We start from the raw sequence: 18,680 nt of genomic DNA on the forward strand, positions 1-18,680 counted from the left end.
GCAGGGGCTGCACTAGAGTAATCAGGAACCTGCTAGAACCAATTAAGACAGACAGGCTGATTAGATCACCTGCAGCCAATCAAGGCAGGCTAATCAGGGCACCTGGGTTTAAAAAGGAGCTCACTCCAGTCAGGCGAGGAGGAGCCAGAGGAGAGGAAGTGCGTGTGAGGAGCTGGGAGCAAGAGGCACAAGGAGCTGAGAGTGAGAGGGTGTGCTGCTGGAGGACTAAGGAGTACAAGTGTTATCAGACACCAGGAGGAAGGTCCTGTGGTGAGGATAAAGAAGGTGTTTGGAGGAGGCCATGGGGAAGTAGCCCAGGGAGGTGCAGCTGTTACAAGAGGCACTACAGACAGCTGCAATCCACAGGGCCCTGGGCTGGAACCCGGAGTAGAGAGCAGGCCCAGGTTCCCCCCAAACCTCCCAACTCCTGATCAGACACAGGAGGCGTTGATCCAGACTGTGGGGAAGATCGCTGAGGTGAGCAAATCTGCCAATAAGCGCAGGACCGACCAAGGTAGAGGAGGAACTTTGTCACAACTGCTGAATGAGTTCCCTACCTTTGCTTGTTTGTCATTCTGTCTTTTATAAGGACCAGACTAATAAACTCTAAAATCAAAAAGTGCTTGGGAAACTGAACTGATACATGAGATACTGGAGTAAGCAGAGAAAAATTGAACAAGTCTTTATTAACATATGCTGTTGGGACGTACGAGAGACAATATGATGGCTGTGATCTCTGCTCCTGTGAAAAATGTTCTATATGGGTTATGCCCATATTTAAAAATGGTGTGATCTCACATTCCTCAGAGCACAAAGGATCATTCATCAGTACTGAAAGTCTCTTTAAGGGGACCTTTCCAAGAAATAGTTGAAATTGCTGGCATAGCTTAAAAGGACAATGACAAACTAGAGACATTTCTTGTGCTCTGAGATATTTTTATTAAATACTTATGAACAACATACTTTAAGCCCAGATTTTAGAGCGATGCAATGATGTGTCTTCTCTGTTTTGTTTTGATCCAGGCACCATCTGCCGCTTTTCTGGAGAACAGAACTTAGTTGATATTACACTTATTTTTGATCTATACTTATACTAACTGAGCTTCAAGGACTATATTTTATGATAGGTTTGATCTGATGTGCCAAAGCCAATAGCTGTTACAAACAAATGGGTTGTGGGTCCATAGTTAGAACAGAGTTGAGTTTTGCACTTAAAGCATGGATTTGACCTCTCTGTGATTTATTAAGAATATGGGTCCTCCCCAGAATTACAGAGTCCAGAGTGAATTTTCTGAGATTTCACAAGTAAAAACTGTTGTTTGAACTAAAATTAACTTGAGAATGTGTCCTTTAAGAAAGTTAGCACTTTGTGTCAAACTTTTTCCCCCCCAAATGATCTCAGTATCAGAATAAAAGACTGTTCAAAATGTTCATAAAGTTAAGATTCATTAAATCTCATGCACAAAGTACATTTGAAAAAATCAGGTTATATTGAAGCTAACAATTAACAATTGGTATATTTGCTATATTTAAATACAAATGGAGCTAGGTTGACAGTTGAGGTCACTTTCAAGGGAAGCCATTTTGACATTAGCGAAAACTCAACCCTTCCTCTACAGCTAATCTACAAACAACAATTCTATTAGTTGAAACGAGCCAGTGACATAAGAGAAACTGGACTCACATGTCAAAAGTTCTCAGTAGTAAATCACTTGGCCCCATCTGTTACTGCTACAGATTGCATGGTCACATGTGAGCTTGGGAATCCAGTGCTTGAAAGGCTCCCCTTGGTACTGCTGCCTTTGCTACAATATGCACTGAGGATGCAATACAAGGGAAGTCCTTACAGCACGGATCTCTTCTTCACGTAGTGCCATTGTGGTTCCTTTCCCCAAAAACAGTCCTCTCCCCCTACCGAGACCTATGGACATTTCTGCTTCCTTCTCTTCCCCCCAAATCCCCACTCTCTTCTCCTGACCCCTCAAAGGTTGACTGTACGTATCAGCAATTTAGGATATAATACATTGCTGTAATTCTCCCCAAAACAAGCATTGCAAACCAAGAAAATACTAAAAGTTAAGGTTAAATGTTAAAAAGTATATGGAAATACAAATTAAGGTGTCCAAACAACCTTAACTCTGTAGTAAAATCATGAGGAAAATTTTCAGAAAAATCGAATGTGTCTTTCAAAATGAGTTTCATCTAACTTGGGTTCAGAGAAGGGCAACTAAAATGATTAGGGGTTTGGAACGGGTCCAATATGAGGAGAGATTAAAGAGGCTAGGACTTTTCAGCTTTGAAAAGAGAAAACTAAGGGGGGATATGATAGAGGTATATACAATCATGAGTGATATCGAGAAAGTAAATAAGGAAAAGTTATTTACTTGTTCTCATAATATAAGAACTAGGGGCCACCAAATGAAATTAATGGGCAGCAGGTTAAAAACAAAGAAAAGGAAGTTGTTCTTCAAACAGCGCACAGTCAACCTGTGGAACTCCTTGCCTGAGGAGGTTGTGAAGGCTAGGACTATAACAGAGTTTAAAAGAGAATTGGATAAATGCATGCACGTTAAGTCCATTAATGGCTGCTATTCAGGATGGATAAGGAATGGTGTCCCTAGCCTTTGTTTGTCAGAGGGTGGAGATAGACGGTAGGAGAGAGATCACTTGATCACTACCCATTAGGTTCACTCCCTCTGTGGCACCTGGCATTGGCCACTATCGGTAGACAGGTTACTGGGCTACATGGACCTTCGGTCTGACTCAGTACGGCCATTCTTATGTTCTTATGGGATCATGAACACTAAAATACAGCAATAGCAATTCTACAGTTATCGCATGGTATCACTATACTTCAAGGATGTGGTCACCACTGATGGGGATTTGTGGCCAGAATGGTTTTATTTCTTTTTGTTTCGGAGTAAATGCTGTGTTTTATTTATTTATATATATAAATAAAATATAATAAATATTTAGCACTTTCAATAAACATTTAAAAATGTGTATGAATATCTAAATTAAATAATTTGAAAAGAGAATGCATAGTTATAGTTTCAGTAGGGCTTTTTCCATAATCAGACATAATAAGTTGCTAATATGGTCTGCTAAATGATCTTAAGATACATGATAGATAGGCTAAAAAAAAAAAGAGCCACAAAATAAATTTATTTATTTTTTCTTTCTTTCAGACCTTTCTGTTCTAAAATACATTGGAGTTAGATTTAGAAACAGAAAAATAGTAGTGATATCTACACTCCAATCTTTTGTATTTTATGATGAACCCACAACTGCCATGAAAATCATGCTGCTGCTAACACAAAATAATGCTGACACCTATACCTGAAACTTCTTCCAAGTAATTATTAAAATTCATTATTTTTTAAATATAAAAAGTATGTGCTTAGAACACTTTGCAGCAGGAACACAATCAACATTTATGTTTGCCATGTCTGTTTTTATTTAAACTAAAATTCTAAGCAGAGCACTCAGTCTGAGAAGCCAGACTAGGTGCTAAGCAGATACATTGGAGAGGGGGGGAGAATCCACACTCTACAATCTGCAGCATGGCTCCAAAGTTCCTCCATAGAGGCTACCTTCAGCCCAAAGACTGAAGCAACTATGTGGGACTGTGACAGGGTGTATGTGATGAGGTTAACGGACTGTACTGGGCTCAAGGAGCCCTACCACCCCTGCAAGGCATGTCAGGCCTGGAGGGAAGATGTAAAAGGGAGAAGCCCAGCTCAGCTGATGTCAGACCTAGGAGAAGAGCAGAGCCCTTGGATGGAGGTGTGGTGTTGGCTGCCTGGAAACAAAGACCAAAAGCTATGTGAGTTCAGGGGGTGCCCTGGGAGCCCAATACAGTGACAGGGACTTTTACGCCCCACGCCCACTTCGTGAGGCAGATTCTCAGGTCCCACCCCTCTCCTGGTCTGCCCATGTCCCACTGGCTAGGGAACTTTCATACTCATGGAAAGAGGGTCTGCATTTGACCTTCTATTTGTTTTTGTTGTTTTTTTCTAATCCAGTGGGATTAATTATGGATGATATACCCTCAATTACAGCAAGGGTAGGGTATAAGTATTTGATGAAATGGAGAACTGGGTTATAGACAACAAAATGAAATTCAACAAAGACAAATGTAAGGTGCTACAGAGGATAAAAAACAAATGCACAAATACAGAAGGGGGAAAACTGGCTTGGCAGCAGCACTACTGAGAAGGATCTGGGAGTTGTGGTGGATCACAATCTCAACATGAGTCAACAATGTGACGCTGTTACAAAAAAAAAGCAAACAAAATTTTAGATTGCATTAACAGAGGCATAGCATGCAAATCACAGGAGGAGATAATACTGCTCTGCTTGGTGCTGCTTAGGCTCAGCTGGTCACCAATGTATAGAAAGGATGTAGAGAAACTGGAAAGGATCCAGAGCTGAGTGACAAAGATGATCAAAGGTATGGAATGCAAGTCGTATGAGAAAAGGCTGAAGGAACTGGGTATGTTTAGTTTGGAAAAGAGGTGATTAAGGGGGGACATAATAGTGGTCTTCAAATATTTGAAAGGCTGTCATAAAAAGTTCTCTCTTGCCACAGCGAGCAGGACAAGAGGCAGTGGGTTCAAACTACAGCACTGCAGATTTAGATTAAATCTTAGGAAAAACTTCCTAACAGTAGTAACAGAATCACAATGGAACAGACTGCTTAGAGTGGTCATGGAAACTCCTTCACTGGAAGTTTTCAAAAGGAGGCTGGATAGCCATCTGTCTTGAATAGTTTAGACACAATAAAGCCTGCATCTGAGAAGAGGGTTAGACTAGATGACCCTTGTGATCCCTTCTAATTGTATGGTTCTATGACCCAGGGTGAGAGAGGGAATATTATTGCCTTTTCAGCCTTCTCAGGGTGCTCCATGATGTTTCAGGTATGAGCATGGGGAATGAGGTGAATCAAGGAGGAAGCCATGGAGATGCACTGTCTCAACACACCCAACCCATGAAACTTGTAAGGAAGTTAATCCTGACTCAATCAATGTTAACTTACCTATCTTTCTCCTCCATGATGTAGTTAACATCCTTTAGGAGGGTGGTTCTAGGGCAGATAGTAAACATGGATTTTGGGATGAACAGTGCAAAGATGGGCCACGAACCACTGCAGAGGGCATCCATGGAGCTCAAAAAATCCATGAATGTTGTGGTCTGAAATGCCAGCCCTCCCAACAGAAGAATGTGTAAGCTCCAATTGTAATTACAGTAACTCCTCACTTAACGTTGTAGTTATGTTCCTGAAAAATGTGACTTTAAGTGAAATGATGTTAAGTGAATCCAGTTTCCTCATAAAAATTAATGTAAATGGGGGGAGGAGTAGGTTCCAGGGCAGCTTCCCCTACTCTGCAAGCACCAGGGGCAGGGGGCTCAACCAGGGCCGGCTCCAGCATTTTTGCAGCCCCAATTGACCCCCCCCTCAAAAAAAAAGGTGATCAGCAGCCGCAGCTCTACCACCGCCGCTTCATATTTTTCAGCAGCAATGTGGCGGCAGGTCCTTCCCTCCAAGATGGACTGAGGGACCCACTGCCAAAGAGCCGGAAGTGCTGCCCCTTTCCGTTGGCCACCCCAGGCACCTGCTAGCTGCGCTGGTGCCTGGAGCCGGCCCTGGGCTTGACCCCCAGCCTGCCCACTCCATTCCTTCCCCCAAGCCCCAACCCTTGACCTGCCTCGTCTCCCCCACCACCTCCTCCCCCTTTACTTTGCACACTGCATTCTGGCTTCTCCCCCACTCCCTCCTGCCTCCAAAATGCCGCAAGCCAGCTGATTGCCACGGGCAGGAGGCGGGGGGAGGAGAGGAAAGGCGCTGATCCGCGGGGTCTGCCAGTGGGCGGGAGGCGCAGGGAGGCTGCCAGCTGTGGAGAAAGCAGGCAGCCAAACAACCTAAGAGTGGAGCATTGCACAACTTTAAATGAGTATGTTCCCTAATTGATCAGCAACTTAACAACGTTAAGCGGGACAACTTTAAGTGAGGAGTTACTGTACTGCCCATTTAGTGGATAACATAGTCCTATATTAGCAAGAGCTTAGAAGAGCATTCTGAGCACTTTGTAATGATATTAACAAGTTTTACCTGATATCTCCGTAAGTGCGGCTGTATGGTCACTCGCTGCAAACTTCACAAATACAACTTCATTTCTAAAATCATCAATTCCTTGAAATGATAAATCCAAATGTTTTCCTTGTAGGAGTTCTTCTACTGCATCTTTGCTTTCTAAAAGAGCACCAACTGCTCTGTGAAGGGAAGAAAAATCTCTTTGACATAGTAATAAATTTATTGTTTTGTATTCCCATTCAGAGACTTCAATTTAAGCCTCACAACACCTTTGTGTTACCTTATGCCTATACCAGTCCTGTAGGTATTATTTGCCCCATTTTATAGAAAAGGAAACTGAGACAGACTTGCCCAAGGTTACAGAGCAAACATTTATTAAAGCCTCGAGTATTTTGTTTTGTGAGTGGTTACCAGTGAATTCACTCCTTATTGTTCATACACCTTCCCTGCCAAAACTCCCTATCAGAATGTAGATGCTTTTGGGAAAATATTTATTTTCCAGAAACACATGGTTACGCTTAACCATACACTCTCCAGAAACATGGGTGTTAGAGGTGTAACCTTCTGCCCAGTAGAGACTCAGCTAATTAGTCCAGGGTTGGGAACCAGGGAGAAGGAATCACAGTTGTTAAAAATGGATCTGTATCTAGAAAGTAGAACAGAGGCCTTCCTGAGACTGTCTGGAAGAGGAAGCTAAGAACCGAGCATAGCTCTGGGGGTTGCCAGAGAGAGCTATGTTAGATTACACCTGAGGATCTGGTCCCAGGCAATGGTACTGTAAATATGACTGATCATGGCCACACCTTGGGCTAGCAGTGCACTGCAGTGCAGTTCCAGACTGTTAAACAGAGATCTGATGTTGGGAAAGCATCACAGGGGCAATGAGGTCTTTGATTCCTACATGCAATCAAAAACATTCTGCAAATGCATGTTGCGGGAACAACAAAGGTATTAGAGAGCTGATGAGAGTATGTGAGTCTCATAACCAGTTTCTGAAACTCAACATATAACTAGTTGTGTAAAGATGCATACTGCATTGCTCTTTAAAGGCAATATCCTGATCTCATTGAAATCGATGGCAAATCTCCCACTGACGCTAAGGGACCAGGATTTGAGCATAAGTGTGCACCTACAGAATTTAAAATTTTCAAATGCACATGTTCAGTACTCAGTTAGCCAACATTAATTCCTGTGGCAAAATCCAAGCATTGGGCACATCTTTAAGGAAGTCTCATTAACTCTGGGCTCCTCTGTCTCTGTTCTAGCTCTATAGCTCTGCTCCTTGCTTTGAATTAACTGAGCCTGTGTCACTTAACAGTCAACAGGACAGTTTCAACTTAATTATTACTTGCACCAATAACAGGGAAATAATTTTCTGAATTTTAAGTGTGATTTTTAAGATTACAGTAACTGAACAATCAAAGGGAAAAATTCTCTTTTTCAGTTTACTTACTTTGTGTATTGTCATTTTCATTGTTTCCCTTTGCGACTAATTTGCCAGTTTTTCCATTTTTGTGCCTCTTTCACAGAGCAATAGAAAAAAAATTTGTAATGTAAAACCACAGAAATTGTCTGGGGGACATGATGCCAGGTGTAATACCACAAAATACTATTTAACTTGTTTTTTAAAACAGACTAGCTTTCAAATAGATGATGTCTTTTTTAACGCCTGTGCATCACATCTAATAAGAATTGCTTACTGTATATATGCAGCTCTGCATTTTCAAACATTTATAAGTTTGTTCTTTTAAAATGAGTATTTTTCAAATATACACTGCTCATTTAAGTACTGCAGTATGACCATGCTTAATCTGAAATTACAAAGGCCAGTCATTGTTGAGGTGCACCACACAAAAGATTGAGGTCCCCTGCCAGATTGGTGTTGGGGGGACGAATATTGTTCTTCACTCTTTCAAGAGCTATTTTGCTCAAACTTTCCAGAAATCTTCAGTATACTGGCCAAATTCCAACTTTACTAAACATTCTGCTTCCCTAATTTGTCCTGAAATTTCAACTAAATATGGCATTTTACTTCACCTCCTATCCTAAACTATTGCATAACGTTACTGTGTTGTGTTAAAAAGATGCTGCATTTCGCTCCAGTGGTACCTCATTGGTGCTTGAAAGGATCCTTTGTAATAGTTTGTATATCATTGCAATCAGTTTACAAAGCACTTTGGGATAGGAAGCACTATTACTTTCCTTACTTTATCTTGTTGATAACAGGAGATAAGTGGCATGCAGGTATAAGAATAAATGTATGCTTTAGTTGAGAAACAAGATCTGTTAGCATTTTAATAATCATTTTCAATAGACATTTTTGTACATGTGAAATAGTTGTACTTGTCTTGAAATGACCTTCAGATTCAAGGAGGTAGAGAGATCAGTAACTACATTTTTAGTGCCATAAGGGCTATAAGACATACAACTCTGTGATGGAAGTTGTATTGTATGTGGTTTTCCTCATCTACTGCAATGAATTTTTTCCTTAGCTATTGTCAATGAAATATTAACCTTTTACTTCACTGATGTAATGTTGACTTTATAGTCACTAGGTGGCAGTAATTACCTGCGAAATAGATATACTCTCAGGCTATGTCTATACTGCACACCACTGGTGGCACTGCGTAGGATACACGTAGCCACACCCCGTAGTAAAAAGCAGGCTGTGTCCATGAAGCAGTGTGTAGCTACACACATCAGTGAAAGGCCCTGGCAGTGAGGAGGCAGCAAGAAAAAGTTCTAGCAGCTCCACAGTCTACTCCTGTCAGAGCTTTCCCCCACAGCTGGAGTCTTTCACTGGGGTAGAGAGAGTCTCTGGCAACTCCCTGTGGCAGGGAAAGGCTCCAGTAGTGGCAAGCTGACAGATCTGCTTTCCTCGCTGCCTCTGCCCTGCCAAAACTTTTCCCTGCTGCTGGAGTGTTTCCCTTTGGAGGGGAAAGGCTTCAGCAATTCCTAGCGGTGGAGAAAGACTCCAGCAACAGGTCACAACACGGCTAAAAAGTATCAGTGTAGAAAGGGGAGGTATTGCTTGGATGTATGAGGAGCCACATAGGGTATATACACCTTTACCCTGATATAACATGATCCGCTATAACATGAATTTGGATATAACACGGTAAAGCAGCACTCTGCGGAGGCAGGGCTGCACGCTCTGGCAGATCAAAGCAAGTTCAACATAATGCAGTTTCACCTATAACGCAGTAAGATTTTTTGGCTCCTGAAGACAGTGTTATATCGGGGTAGAGGTCTACCTTAAGGATTCATGCATGTCTTTACTCACCTAAGCAGTCCCTCACTGTCTACGTTGCTGTTTATACACATGCTAGGGAGGCATGCAGTGTACGTACTCTATACGCTTATATAAGGAGTCTGCAGTGTAGATGTACCCTTAGAGGCACTAGTAGAATCTACATCATTTATTTTGATCTATCTTTAGTATTTGGTCTAGATAATACTTAGTCACGCCATGAGTGCAGGGGACTGGACTAGATGATATCTCGAGGTCCCTTCTAGCTCTACGATTCTTTTTATATGCAAGCTATCATCATGGCTACTAAGAACTTTCATATTCTATCAGATATGGTAGATTATTTCATTCATTATGCCCACACATACACTTACCTACAAGGGTGTGTGTACATTCTTATAATCGTATCTGAACAGCACTCCCCCCTACTTTTCCAATGTCTCTATGGTACTGGGGGCTTGTGTGAGAATTAGATGGTTGACTGAAACCTAGTTCAGGTAAAAAGTGATGTTGGCTGAATTAGAAACACATCTAGAGGTAACAGCAGATGTGATATGTTCTTTTCATTAGGGTATCCTTGCCAATTTTTAAAATGAAGTTTGCAACCTTCACCATGTGAATAAAACCTGTAAGTTTCTGGATGCCTAGATAAGATCAGTGGACAAACATACTTTTACTCATCTGTGCTTGACAAAAGGGTCTGACTGTTCCTTATGCATGTACACCTCTTCAGTCACTTAAGCCTTTTCTACCACCAGGCTGGATTCCTGCAGTGTGTTCTATGTGGAGCTATACATGAAGATGTCTCACAAACTTCAGCAAGTGCAGATTCAGCTGCCTTTCTTTGTAGGATATTACAAATGAAGCATATTAGCCTACTGTTCCACAGACTGCTAGTGGCTGCTAATTTGTTTCAGGTCCTGGTTACCTTAGACATGGTCTTTTTTAATTTTTTTTGTGCCTTATGCAAACAGTTGATATCAACTGGGACATCAAGCTGACAGTCTCTCGATTTTTACATCTGGGAACTGGTAATATATATTTTTCAAAAGAGGGCCTTTAACAGTGGTCCCTCATTAACTGAATATACCTCACAAGCCCATCTATTGACTCAGGTTTTGCCTGATGGATGGGCTGTGAAGGATCAGTTTTGGATTAGAGCAGAGTCTTTTCAATTTGGCTTTGTCTCATTGAAAAATTAGTTGTATGTGATTTCACAATGTGTGTTATCTAATAGATGGATTTAATAAATTGGTTTTCTACCCAGTTTTCTAGCCAATTTCACATTTTTCTGTATGCTACCTTAACATTTTCATAGCTCTTAGAATTGTTTTCTAAATGTAGAGTGGATGGGACAAACCCATGTCACTGTACCCAAGCAAATATTCCTAGAGACTTCAATATTAATATAAATGAACAAGCAAGATTTGACTCTATATTACTGTTTTTCCATTTATAAAGTATTTCAAGTAACATTTAAATATTACTTATTTGGACTGAAACAAAAGCTTACTGTTACATGGTACTGTTATATATTTTTAAACTCAGTTCAACTAACATTCAGAGATAATGAGAGGAAATTTACAATGATCTCTAGATTTCAGAGCTGGGTGAGGAAATAATGACAGGAACAAAACATCCCTCTAGGAATATGTAAAATGGATTTTAGGAGCTGTCCATGTTTTTTCTGAATTCATAGAATCATAAAATGGAGGGGACTCAGGAGGTCATCTAGTCCAACCCCCTACTCAAAGCAGGACCAATCCCCAGACAGATTTTTGCCCCAGATCCCTAAATGGCCCCCTCAAGGATTGAATTTATAACACTGGGTTTAGTAGGCCAATGCTCAAACCACTGAGTTATCTCTCCCCCCAATTATATAATCTAAACATTATGACATTTAAGTATGGATCTCAGCTGTTTTCTAAATTGTTAATTTAAAAGTCTCTGATAAAAACAAAGTTAATATAAGCAAATCAAATTAGAATATTTTCAACTGTTCGTATATGCGTGCTGAGGGGATCAGATACGGGGTCTCTCTGTTTCTCTTTCTTTCTCTGTTCAATGCTTTTATTTTTAAAAGTTACCAGTTGTTTGCTCTAGCATTGAGATGTGAGAGCAACTTAGGGCCAAGATGTATCTTGCTGAAACCAAACTTGTTAAAAGTTATTTAGCACTTTGTCTCTCTCTGTAAATCTAGTGGTGTTCTGTACTAGAAATTAGTGAAGTATATAAAAGCAAAGAAAGCACAGTTCAACTTTTCACTCTTTAATCTTTTGAAAGAATCGATTTGAACACATGCAGGAAAGAACTAAAAACCTTAATTCTCTACTTTAAGCAATCTAGAGCATTATTATTATTAAATGCCCACATCCCCCAATCACGATCAAGCTCCCATTGTGTAGGACCTATATAACTATGTAAAAAACATACATTCCTTGTCCAAAGAGACTACACTGCAGTTAGACAAAGAAAACTGAAAAAGACAGTTAATGTGAGCAACAGTCAAAGGTACTTCAATTACATTTTTTAATTGTGGTTTCCTCAAGCCATATTCCGATCCTAGCCACATATTTTTTTCTCCCTCTGCACAGACACCTCAACCAATATGCTCCCCTATTGTTGAACCAACATGCCCTTCTTTCACCCCAGCCATCTCACAGAAACTTTTATTTTGCTTTTAATGCCTCCTATTATATTGTATTACTTTCAGCTTTTGTTTTATTTTAATGCCAGTTATCTCCTTTTTCTCTGCATCTCTCTCTTTCAGGATCAATCTCTAATTAGCAGTCAACCGCATATTGCCCCCACTTCTTGAACTTTCACAGTTTAGATCAATTAACAATTCTGCTGACGTCAGCAGGATGTGAAATCATCTGGAGTCATTGAGAGCATACTTCCATTACACCACAGCAGCTGCCCTAAGGCAGCAATGGACTCCTTGGGCCATTGCCCAGGGCAGGAGGAAGCTCATGTGCTCTTGCCCTTGTATTTCAGGGGACAGAGGATTTGAGGGGATGAGAGGGTGTCCAACAGATCTAGAATGGCCTGTTCTCCCTGCTGTCTTCCTCTGCATCTCTCCCATCAGGGGAGCAGGGCCTTTTGCGTAAGACTATGTTTATGTCACGGAGGCCATGGAAGTCACAGAATACAGAACTTCCAGAGACCTCCATGAAATTCTCTTCTTCAGCCCCAGAGGCTGTGGGACTCTGGAGCTGGCAGCCAGCAGGGCCGTGGCAGGGTTCTGTCAACAGCAGTGACAGGGGGCCCCTTGCAAGGTTCCAGCGACAGGTGACAGACTCCTGAGGGGGCCCTCTTCACCGTTCCAACGATGGGCGAGAGCCTTGCATGGGAGGAGGAGACACTTCGGGTGAGCAGCTGGGGGTGTCCCGTTTTCTCTTGGGGAAATATGGTCACCGCAGCTTCCGCGGGCAGTGGGGGAACCCCACAGCTCCCAGCCACCATGGTGGCAGGGGAAACCATGAGCTGCAGCAGCAAAAGTCACAGACAGATCACGGCTTCTGTGAATTTCTGTTTATTGCCTGTGACCTGTCCGTGACTTTTACTAAAAATAACCATGACAAAATCTTAGCCTTACTTATGCATCATCTCTTGGGGTAGAAGCTGGTAGGTTCCTGCTCATGTGTTCTGGGGAGGGATGAGGGCACAGAGCCCAAGGGGTTCTGATGTCCCAAATGTATGAGAGTGGAAGGGGGGGAAACAAGCACAGCAGATAATTTAGAGAGTCCAATATCTCATTTTTGTTATTGCAACTTAATGCAATAAAGCCCAAATACTTTCAGTACATTTAATATTTTTCTCTTATTGAGAGAATCATGCTCCTAGCTACCAAAATGTTTCCATTGACACATAAAACATGAAGTACCCATGAAAAGGCTGTTTAATCCCTTACTAGAGACAAAATGCTAAATATGCCCTAAATTAAAACTTGGAATTGTAACTACAAAATAATTTTAGGAACATTTAATACAATTAGAATTTTTAGCTCCAGATGACATCATAATAATGTACTAGTTTATTATCATACACACCTGGTATTTCATAACAACATTAAGACACCCCAAGTAGTGCTCTGTAGTAATGATTGCACTATTCAGAGAAAATCATATATCTTTGAACTTTGTGCCTTCTAACAATGCCAACAAAAACACTGTCTGTTGTGTCTTATTGCTTAAATAATATTGCTTATTGTTTTTTAGGGAGATGAACATGTAAAGCATTCCTCCCACAGAATTAAATAAGGATTTGATTCATTTGTTCTTAATGCATCTTGATTTATTTGCAGTGACCTAGGTCAAACTCAAGATAATTTGGAGTAAAACTTGAGAACCACTTGACAATTGAAATAAAAAGACCAGAAAAAACAAGCACATTCAGATGTAACTGTAATGTAGTAATGTTAAGGCTAATGCAAAAATTGACTAAAGCAAGGAAACAAACAGCTAACGTTTATTAACTGCAATTGCCAAACAAAAAATGTAGTTAAATGTAAATGAAGGTTACCAAATTGTGCACCACTCATAAAAACAGCTTTGAAAAATGTTATACTGACAAACTTAGCACACAGTAAAGTTTGGAAATTCTCAGTTAATTCTGTCAATGAATTCTTATTACTTTATAGTTAATTTGTAAATTTAGTAAAGTCAAACAATCTTTAAAAGAGAAACTTAACCTTAGTTTTCTATCATACTACACTGTAGTACTATGGATATGGAAGCGGCGACCAGCACATCCCCCGGCCCGCACAGCTTCCTGCAGCCCCATTGGCCTGGAGTGGCGAACCGCAGCCAGTGGGAGCCACAATCGGCCGAATCTGCAGACATGGCAGGTAAACAAACTGGCCTGGCCCGCTGAGGTGCTTACCCTGGCATGCCGCGTGCCAAAGGTTGCCGATCCCTAGTCTAATGTATAATATTCATCTGCCTGTACTGTTAGAAAGGTTTGCTCACCCTTCTTCAAGGAGGTATGCAATTTAAGGGGACTGCTGGATCCCCAACTCTTCCTGAAATCCCAGGAGGGCTATTCATCAGTATTTGGCAAAATAAATGAAACTATTTTCTTGTATGTGGACTATGTCACAGTTCCCAAAGCCTTTGTGACTTCTAGATTGAAACTATAATGTGCAACTACATTGGACTCCCACCAGAAATAATTCAAAGCTCATCTGTTGTAGAATGCAGCCCAAGTGCTTAATGAGACCGGCTATTTCAAAGACTAAACTGGCTTTGTATTTGCTTCCAAGTATAATTCAAGGTGTTGATACTGATCTTTAAAGCCCTATATATAGCTACTTGAGACTGTGACTTCACCTCTCTCCTCATGCTCTATTGAGGCAGCTAAAATCAACTAACTACATAAGTTGGTTGACCTAGAGGAAAAACAAAAAGCATCTGTCAGCCAGCAGAGGGGAGCTACTACCTATGCTAACTCACAGCAGAAAGAGAGATGAAGAACCAGGCCTAAGGAGGAGCTGAAGAACTGGACATGGATGGATAACTCTGCCTAAATAAAGGATTGTAAGGTGGTGAGAGAACTGAAATCCTTTCATCTCCCACAGGGCCCACTGCACACTTTAGTTTCAACTCAGAATTAAAGGGTTAAGCATACACCAAAGTATGTTATTCTGAACATTCCCAAGTGTAGGTATATGATCAGTCTCAGGAAATTTAGAATTGTTACCCTTTATACATGTACCTTAAAATGGGGTCTTCTTCCCTGAACTCCCCTGCAACCAAAGAAATAAATTTTTCATGTACATAATTTAACAGCAAAACACTTACGTGCCAACTTCTTCTTCACTGGATAAATGCATCACGAACAGGGTGACATGTAAGGAGCCACAACAAACCATTGCTTGGGAAAGCCTGTGATCCTTTTGTACTACTATGTCTTGGACAGCCTGAATACCTCTTGTAATCTAAGAGAGACAAGAAATACACAAAAACAAAACTAGTCATTATAGTTTTTCTATCTCACAACACAAGCAAGAAAGAAAACAAACTTACTAACATCAGATGTTTGCATAAAAACTCTGCTAGTTTCATTATCATCTTTGTTAACCTGCCTGAGTAAACTCAAAGTTGGTAGGAAGTAACGGAGTTATTATTGTACAGCTGGACATCCCAGAGTCAGGGCTCAGTGGTAGCTTTTCCTCAGCAGAAGCATGATTATTCCTGGAACAGTTTAAGGAAGTGGCTCTCAACCTTTTCAGTACCCCTTTCAGGAGTCTGATTTGTCTTACACGCCCCCAAGTTTCATCTCACTTAAAAACTACTTTATTACAAAAATCAGATGTAAAAATACAAGTGTCACACACAGCACACTATTACTGAACAATTACTTTCTCATTTTTACCATATAATTATAAAATAAATAAATTGGAATATAAGTATCATACTTACATTTTAGTGTATAGTATATACAGCAGTATAAACACGTCATTGTATGACATTTTAGTTTGTACTAACTTCACTAGTGCTTTTTATGTAGCCTGGTGTAAAACTAGGCAAATATCTAGATGAGTTGATGTACACCCCCGGAAGACTTATATGTACCCCTAGTTGAGAATCATTGGTTTAAGGTTCTCTACTCATCCCCAGTGTTGTGCTGTCAACATTCTAAATTAGAGGCTTCTGCAAGAACTTCCTCCACCAGCCTATGATAAACCTCATGATGCAGTAGGGGATGAGGGACTACAGCCAGCTTTTCCAAGATCTTGTATGTAGCACAAAGATGAGAATTCAGTAAATAATTTGTTGGGCTATTTGAGTTACAACTCCTGATTTTTCTATTTGAGGAGAAAGTTAGATCGTATCCATTCTTCAAATATATTTTGGCAGTTTCTTTAAACAGAATATTGATACATACTGTTATTAAAATACTGTCAATCTGCTTGTTAAAAAAAATTAACTTAATGTTTTCCTTCTATCCGCAACTACACATAAAGGAAGACTTGCATGATAAATTTTGTCCAACAGTCTTTACTGCACATGAAAGTACAATAATCATCATGGTTATTAGAAAAATTGCTACAAAGCCTAGATATACTATTAGTGAAAATCAAATCAAACAGCTGATTTACTATAATCTTGAGTATTTGGTAAAATTTATTGAACTAAACTGAGTGAATTATAAACAGATTATCATCTATCAAACACTACAGCCAAGCGAGCCCCGGTGCAAATCACCTAAAAGAACCAATTTATAAGACCTCAAAATGACTTTGAAATCTATAAAGTTGTGTAAAATGGGTGTGGGTGCGTGTGTGGGGGTGTGTGCACACATGCCAAATTTTCATAACAGAAGAGTGTGCTTTTGGATTAAAAAAGGAAAATCCCTTTACATGCAAATCTTTGTCTCTCATTTTGATGCTGAACACCCTCTCCCAATGAAAACAATGAGAGTTGTAAGAGTTCAGCACCATTCCTGATCAGGGCCTTAGACAATCCCTGCTACATGAGAGCCTTGTCTTTATGTACCATGTACTTCCTGTGGCACCATATAAGTAAGTAACAAATTAGAACAGAAGGGGAGTGATGGCAAAGAAAGAAGGGAAAAAATAACATGCCTAGTAGAGGAAGATGCTTTGGCTTCTCTGTAGCTAGTAACGTCTGGCAATGTCTAATGTCATCTGAAAAAAAATATGTCCCTCTGTCTGATCATAAATTACACTGCAATAAGTATTTCACCGCTGTCACAATTTGGCACTTACATTCCCACAAATAAATGACACTTTCACTGAATTCTCAAAAGGTATTAAATATGTAGCTCCACAGTTACACAAAATGCTGATGAACGTGATCGCAGATAACTGCAATTTATTGACTGCACAGATAATACTTAATGTCATAAACTGGAGAAAAGTGCAATTATCCCAATGGGGAAAAGTTCATATTATAAAGATGGAGTGGTCCATCATTTCAATTACCAGTTTACTCAGTTTCTAATTATATATCAGAGGGGTAGCCGTGTTAGTCTGGATCTGTAAAAGCAGCAAAGAATCCTGTGGCACTAACAGACGTCTGTTAGTCTATAAGGTGCCACAGGATTCTTTGCTGCTTTTACAGATCCAGACTAACACAGCTACCCCTCTCATACAAGACACCATGCAAGGCACTGCATTTAGCCGTATGGAGTGGAAATCCATCAACATATATGTACCTGCCCCTGGAAATTTCCACTACATGCATCTGACGAAGTGGGTATTCACCCACGAAAGCTCATGCTCCAAAATGTCTGTTAGTCAATAAGGTGCCACAGGATTCTTTGCTGCTTTTTCTGATTATAGTTTCCAGGAAAATTTTCAAGACAGTGAACAGTTTAATTTATTCCTTCCTGAGAGACAGCAAATGAAAAAAAATGCAAGCGCAGTTATAACAATTCAAGCCCTTCAGGATAGAGAAGATATATGCTTATGCAACTTGGAAGCTATTATCAAGACTATTTTGGCTCAAAACAAAAACAAACCCCCAGATGTTTATTTGTGAACAAGGTCAATTTCAAAGATGGCAGACCACAGCCAGGTCCAGAGGTAAACCACAGCTAACCTTACTGTCAGAGAATGAGCAGGGAAGTAAGAATGGAGATGCCCCTCTGTTCCAAAGTCAGAAATGGGAAAGAACGGAAAGAGCAGCTATGAGGGTCAGCATTCCACACTAGTGGTTCTCAGCCAGGGGTACGCATACCCCTGGAGATACCCAGAGGTCTTCCAGGGGGTATATCAACTCATCTAGATATTTGCCTAATTTTACAACAGACTACATAAAAAAAACACTAGTGTAGTCAGTCCAAACTAAAATTTCATATGGACAATGACTTGTTTATACTGCTCTATACATTATACACAGAAATGTAAGTACAATATTTATATTCCATATGAGCTATTTTATAATTATATGGTAAAAATGAGAAAGGAAGCAATTTTTCAGTAATGGTGTGCTGTGGTACTTTTGTATTTTTATGTCTGACTTTGTAAGTCGTTTTTAAGTGAGCTAAAATTTGGAGGTACACAAGACAAATCAGACTCCTGAAAGGGGTACAGTACTCAGGAAAGGTTAATAACCACTGTTCTACATAATCTATACTATTCCAAAGGCTAAATATTGTTACACAGAAGAATGTTTGTGAGCCTCTGGGAGAAGTCCATCCCCAGCATGTCCCGCTTGAATTCAGGTAACCAAAATTAAATGCAACAAACAAGGTGTAGATGTACGACCAATTTGCAGACTTCCATTTTCAGGTTTTGTTTATTCTTTTCTGTTTTAATACAGCCAATTATCTAAATTAACTCTTTTGAGCAATGTGATACAGAGATCA

The 18,680-nt window shown here is 40.3% G+C and overlaps 1 protein-coding gene across 2 annotated transcripts in view; it reads right to left on the reverse strand.

Annotated features, from left to right (window-relative positions):
• Positions 1–18,680, reverse strand: part of AKAP7 (A-kinase anchoring protein 7) — a 145,200-nt gene that overhangs the window by 109,362 nt on the left and 17,158 nt on the right. For both annotated transcript variants that reach the window (XM_050949987.1, XM_050949986.1), the window contains exons 4-5: positions 15,146–15,282; positions 6,113–6,273 (exon numbers count right to left, since the gene is read on the reverse strand). In XM_050949987.1, the coding sequence (XP_050805944.1) occupies positions 6,113–6,273; positions 15,146–15,282 (298 nt within the window). The remainder of the gene's footprint in view (positions 1–6,112; positions 6,274–15,145; positions 15,283–18,680) is intronic.

The sequence above is a fragment of the Gopherus flavomarginatus genome, chromosome 4 (assembly GCF_025201925.1).
Source record: "Gopherus flavomarginatus isolate rGopFla2 chromosome 4, rGopFla2.mat.asm, whole genome shotgun sequence".
Taxonomy (NCBI): Eukaryota; Metazoa; Chordata; order Testudines; family Testudinidae; genus Gopherus; species Gopherus flavomarginatus.